This window comes from Meriones unguiculatus, chromosome 3 (genome assembly GCF_030254825.1).
Source record: "Meriones unguiculatus strain TT.TT164.6M chromosome 3, Bangor_MerUng_6.1, whole genome shotgun sequence".
Lineage (NCBI taxonomy): Eukaryota > Metazoa > Chordata > Mammalia > Rodentia > Muridae > Meriones > Meriones unguiculatus.
In genome coordinates, this window is record NC_083351.1 from 86486095 (window position 1) to 86492094 (window position 6000).

The following is a 6000-nucleotide window of genomic DNA, read 5'->3' on the forward strand; positions in this document are numbered from 1 at the left end:
ATTTTACTTTTCAAGGTTATAAAATATGAAATGTTAAACATTACCCTCACCATAAATATTCCAAGAACCACATGCAAGTTTTGAAGCCTTTATTCTTGTATTTCAAAACGATCCAATAAATCATTGTCTTAGTGATACTTTTTCTATTCCCCCCCCTTCAAACTAAAGACTGCAATGTGGGACAATCTATTTCACACCTCCACCTAAGAAGAATGTTCATTTTCCAATTTCTTTTAATGTCACAATTTTGTTCTTATTGTTACTCATAAAAAAATAAGCAGAAGAAAACAATTTCTTAAGTATTAACACTGCTTTTATTAACAGAATGCAATGACTAGGTATTACCATCTGCTAAAAATTATGTAGAAACAATATGCAGAATGAATAGAATTTCTGACTGACATAGAACATTTTTTATTTTCTTTTTCTGGGAAACTTTCTCCTTGTTTGATTTGTTAGGGCTTTATGCGGATTAAAGTTGATGTGTTATACTTACATTCCTGTGGCAAAGTGTCTGAGAAAACCAATTGAAAGGATAGATAATTTATTTTAGCTCATGGATTCAAGGATTTCAGTCCATGTTTACTTGGCTCTGTCATTTCTGTGCCTGTGCCAAAGTGAAGAATCTAGACACAGAGCACATGGCAGATCAAAGCTGCTCACATAATGGTGTCCAGGAAGCAAAGAGGAAGGGCTGATTTTAATTGCAAGGCCTCTCCCCTTCCCACCAAAAGGTATGAGTTTGTAATGTCTTCATCCTTTAATGAGGTCAGAAGTCTCATAATTCAATCACCTTCAAAATTTTCTTTCTCTTCAGTGCTGCTGCTCTAAAAAGCAAATTTTTAGTACATGAGATTTTGAGGGTCACTTACTAACCAAGTCATAACAATTGAGAAGGTTTAAGGAGGAAGGTGTTCTAGAATTTTTCTTTAGCAAGGATAAGTGGAGAAAGACCAACACAGGGTCCTTTGTCTTGGTGACCATTGCTTTTTTAGAATTTTAATTTTTACTCACTTGCATCAAAGCTGGCAGGAGAATTAATACAAGCTGTGAGCACTGTGTTTGTTAACCTGACCTAGTCTCTCTCTTTTCCAATGCTCCTATTTGAGTTTTCCTAGGGTGAAACTCATAATTAACAGCTAAGAATCTGAGCCTTTGTGTTAACTGCCATGCATTGTATGTGTCAAGAATAGTGTTTTAAGACTAAAAGAAAAAGAAAAGAAAAGGGGAAATTAGGAAAACCTTCAGCCACTCATGTGTATTTTTTTTTCCTGGTCATCTGTTCTTGCTTCATTTGTGCCAATGTCATGGCTATGGTCAATGGAAAATACAAATCAAAATGGGCAACTGAGAGTTTCTAGTTTACACACCCCACAGCACAGTGAGAGGAGATTTATATGTGGACCTTAACTTCTTTCAAAGAAAAAAATCCCTGTGTTGTGTTGTCTTTGGGAAACTTCAGTGCTTGTGTGCACGTGTTTGTGTTTCAATTTTTTCTTCCTTTAGTTTGATAATGATTCAGTCTTTCAGTCAAAGGCAATTTGAATTTTTATTATTTATTAACCATTTCACTAACTGCTATTAGTGGGACTGTTTCAATATTAGTGTGTTGTGTGGTGGTGAGGGGCAGCCATACTTTGTGAAACTATGAAAATGGCTGTTTTCATAACAGCATTCTCACCTGTAACGTTTCCTGGATCAATGCTTCTTTCCTTGGCATGAGTACACTGTCCTTGCTGCCTCTTCAGAGGTAGCCCATGGTAGCTAGAGTTTGCCAGCTTTTCATTTACTGTAAGAGGAAGTTGGGAAGGTAGAGGGTGCAGTTGGCTTGTGCCGCTTTGGGATAGGCAGAATTCAGAAGCTTCTTAACCTCTGTGCAGGATCCATATGTAAATAAACCCATCTCTATTTTATTCATAGTTCTAATGGCAAGTCTGTGTCATGGTCTGAACCAGGTGGAAGACAGGCGCCCAAGGGACAGCATGTGTGGCAGCGCCTCTCTGTGCACGTGAAGACCAACGAGTCGGCCTGCAACCAAACGGCCGTAATCAAACCCCTCACTAAAAGCTACCAAGGTTCTGGCAAAAGCCTGACCTTCTCAGATGCCAGCACCAAGACCCTTTACAATGTGGAGGAAGAGGACAACACGCCTTCGGCTCGGTTCAGCCCTCCCAGCAGTCCCTCTATGGTGGTGCACCAACGAGGGCCACCAGTGGCCACCACGCCACCTCTGCCACCACACCTGACGGCAGAGGAGACACCTTTGTTCCTAGCTGATCCTGTCATCCCCAAGAGCTTGTCTCCTCCTCTCCCACAGCAGCAACAGCAGTCCACTCAGCAGTCCCCGCAGCAGCCCAAATCCCTGATGAACCAGCTGCAAGGCGTGGTCACCAACTTTGGCACGGGGATTCCGGACTACCATGCGATGCTGGCAGGCTCCGGGACACATGGGAACGGGCTTCACTCTCTGTATACACCCCCGCCTCCTCCGCAACACCTGCAGATGCTGCCCCTGCAGCTGAGTACCTTCCATGAGGAGCCTATCTCCCCTGCAGGGGAGGACGATGATGATGACAGCGAGGGGTTCAAGCTCCTGCAGGAGTTCGTGTATGAGCGAGAAGGGAACACGGAGGAAGATGAACTGGAAGAGGAGGAGGAGCTGCCTGCAGCCAGCAAGCTGACCCCGCAGGATTCACCCGCCCTGACGCCTCCTTCTCCTTTCCGAGACTCGGTGGCCTCTGGCAGCTCAGTGCCCAGCTCCCCTGTGTCTGAGTCCGTGCTCTGCACCCCTCCAAATGTGACCTACGCCTCTGTCATCCTGAGGGACTACAAGCAAAGCTCTTCCACTCTGTAGCTGGTAGGAGGGAAGTATGCATGGAGAAGCCAGAGATGCCCAAGATTGTTAACCCCTCTGGAAATGTGTAGATAGCCAGAGAAGCCTGGGGATGGAGGACCACAGTCTGCAGGGGAGAGAGAATGCTGAGGCTACCTTAAAGAGGAAGAGTGAACAGTGATTCCAGCCAGGATTGTGACTCTAAAATTATTCACAAACCGACTCTAGGAAGAAAGGGAATAATGACAAAGCACAATTCCATATGGTATGTAACTTTTATCGAAAAAAAAAAAAAAACTAAGCATAAAAATAAAATCAACAAAAATAATCTCGTCTTTTGCTCAATCGTGCATATATGTATCTGCCCACATTCTCTTGGAGAAACTAGAAAAGGAGCATCCCCTGTGATGGTACCAGCTGAATCATTACTTCATCTCACAAGATTCCTAATGAGTGAATAAAGAGAGAATAGGACAACAGCTCCTGTCTAAAAAGCCCTTTTCTGGGTTGAGCCTGCAGACTTCTGGACCATGGGAAACCCAGAAACTGACCTTATGAGGGTCCCTTTTCTCAGCCATGCCAGTTGGTAGTCACCCTGTTATAGAGGCACAATAACACCTTGAATTTTTGTGATTCCTTCTTTTAGGAAGATAAAAGTATGAACAGTATTATCAACAAAACGAGCTTCATCAGAAGTGCTATGTGGGGGATGGGGAGCTGAGGGAAGCAAGACAATGTCTGTGCACAGGTTCTTGAGCAAGGTGAGCACAATCAGCTTCACAGATTCTTTACATGTTTATTGAAAACTTTGGAAAGGAGAAGGATGACAAGGAGTGGCAGAGACCTTTTGTGGACTCACTTGTGCTGTGCCAACCAGGTTTTCCATTGCCTTCAGCAAGAGGACAAACCGCTCTGCCAAGTTTTACCTTCCATTTATTGTAGCAAATAATACCAACCAGTTGGACTCCTAAGATTCAGTATAAGTACAATGTGGTGCCACTGTTTCTCCCATGTGCTATGGAAACAAATCTATCTTTGAACCTAGTGCTGTACTCATAGCAACTATTATTGGTTTAAATTCTTTCCTATTGTCACTGGAGTCCCTGGAACTAGCAATCGAATGTGTTTTCCTGTGTTCCTTGTATACAGATGATTTTGAAATTCATGCCATTTAATGTCAATCTAGCTGCAACTGAGAAATCATCTTTCAGATATAGTACAAATATCTTTATGTTACAGTGATGTTCACGTCATCACAGTCATCAGTGTCTCTCTGAAGGTTGGGTCTGTGGTCTGATGTTTCTTACATGCAGCTGTGATGGAAATTCTTCTAAGTGGAATTTCTTTTTCAGATATTTTATGATATGAGAATGTTATTAATGAAGTACTCTGAAAGTGGATTGTATAAAAAGGTCACCAAATGGTTGTGACAATAAAAAGTACATTTTTATAAACTTGAGCACATTGTTATTAAAATGTAAGGTTGAAAGGGCAATATTTAGAATATTTCAGATATATTTTTAAAATTATTTTCCACAGCTACTTGAGTTTCATGGTCTTTCAGTGTGTACTCAAGTCCACTTAGAGTCTCAACTATCTGCTTCTCAATCTTTCTCATTTTTTATTTTCATGCATTTTATTTTCATATTTTTGCTAGTGTCTCTTTCTTATGAACCTCACATTTACTAGTATGTAATATCTACATACATGTGATCCAATTACTCCATCTTGTCCCTGCCTTTTTGAACCCAAAAGAAAAGGTGTTGTTCTTGTTATTTTTTTTCCTTCTGTTATTTGTGAAAGGAATCTAATCCCTTTAAACATTTTTATGCCTTATGTTTGGTCACTTTAATTTGTTTCCTTCACGTCAAAGCTGCTGATGTATCAGCCAAAAGGCATTAACTTAAAATCTCCGAATCCCCAAAGCATCATTTGCTCAGAATTTACCATGAACTCCCATGTCAAAGCTGTGTTTCTTAGGTGTTCCCATATTCTACCGCCCAGTTTAGTGAGTTCTTTATCAAGACCATCTATCTTTCCTTTTAAAATTATTTTTAAGCATCTTTATTGCAAAGGCCTCAAGAATTAAAATGTTAGATTCTGTGTTTTTATTGTGAGGAAACAAAATGAGAAACCAATAGATGGTGCATAGCTGGCCTAAGTGGTACATATCTTTAAGCTCAGTATTTGGGAGGCAGAGGCAGGTGGATCTCTGTGACTCTGAGGTCAGCATGGTCTGCACAATGAATTCCAGGCCTACGTAGAGAGACCCTGTCTCAAAGAAAACACAACAACACAGGTGATTCAATGCTGAAGAGATGGGAAACAGTAGGACAAAACACCATGCTTTTAATCTTGAAACACCTGCATAGGCTTCATTACTATGAGGATGTATGTATTTGGGGGTTTTGTTGTTGTGTTTGTTTTTTTGCCAAAATAGATAAGGCAATGTTTCCTATTCAAATGCTGTAACAGGTGAGTTTGTTCAGGGGTTTTGGTCTGAGACATTTGGTGAACACCTTCAACAATGATTAAAATATTACTGAATGCCTATTCTTATCATGACTACAAATTTTCCAGAATAAATAGAATATTAGCTCAAATAATTGCTCAGAACTGGAGATGTACACTACATATCCTGTACCTAAAGGGCAAAATATCTTCACTGTAATGTATGTGCTTATAAGAGGTGTTTTGCTTCCTGTAAAATTGTTTTCATTTGGCTTGTTACTGCCTTTTGTCAAGTAATCTTGATAATGCTGTGTCATAATAAATATTTTCTATTTATTAAATGTGTATATTCATTCTCTGGACTTTCTAAGCATAACAGTAGCAGAAATAGGCTAATGTAACAAATAATCCCAACAGTTTGATTTGCTTAGGACACACTTCCAAAGAGGAACCCTAGAGTGTAGACATGGAAGTAAACCTAGAAAGCATTTAAAATTAGTTCCTACTTTGTTTGTAATCTCTTCCTTTGTTTCCTGGTGTGGGCTGCAGTGCAGTGCTTTCTGCCTGCATCTGTTGTGCCAAAAAAGAAGGCAGACATCTGAGCAGGGGATGTAGGCCCTGTCTATGCATGGTCCTTGGTTGGTGCATCAGTCTCTGAAGGATATCCTGGGCTCAGATTTTTAAGCTTTGTTTGTCTCCTTGTGGGAGGAAGAGGA

The 6000-nt window shown here is 40.7% G+C and overlaps 1 protein-coding gene across 6 annotated transcripts in view; it reads left to right on the forward strand.

The window, feature by feature from the left end:
• Positions 1–3148, forward strand: part of Grm1 (glutamate metabotropic receptor 1) — a 476253-nt gene extending 473105 nt beyond the window's left edge. For 3 of the 6 annotated variants that reach the window (XM_060380288.1, XM_060380285.1, XM_060380286.1), the window contains one exon: positions 1921–3148. In XM_060380288.1, the coding sequence (XP_060236271.1) occupies positions 1921–2854 (934 nt within the window). In that variant the 3' untranslated portion in view covers positions 2855–3148. The remainder of the gene's footprint in view (positions 1–1920) is intronic. The other 3 variants (XM_060380287.1, XM_060380290.1, XM_060380289.1) reach the window with 3 other exon arrangements.
• Positions 3149–6000: the final 2852 nt, after the last annotated feature.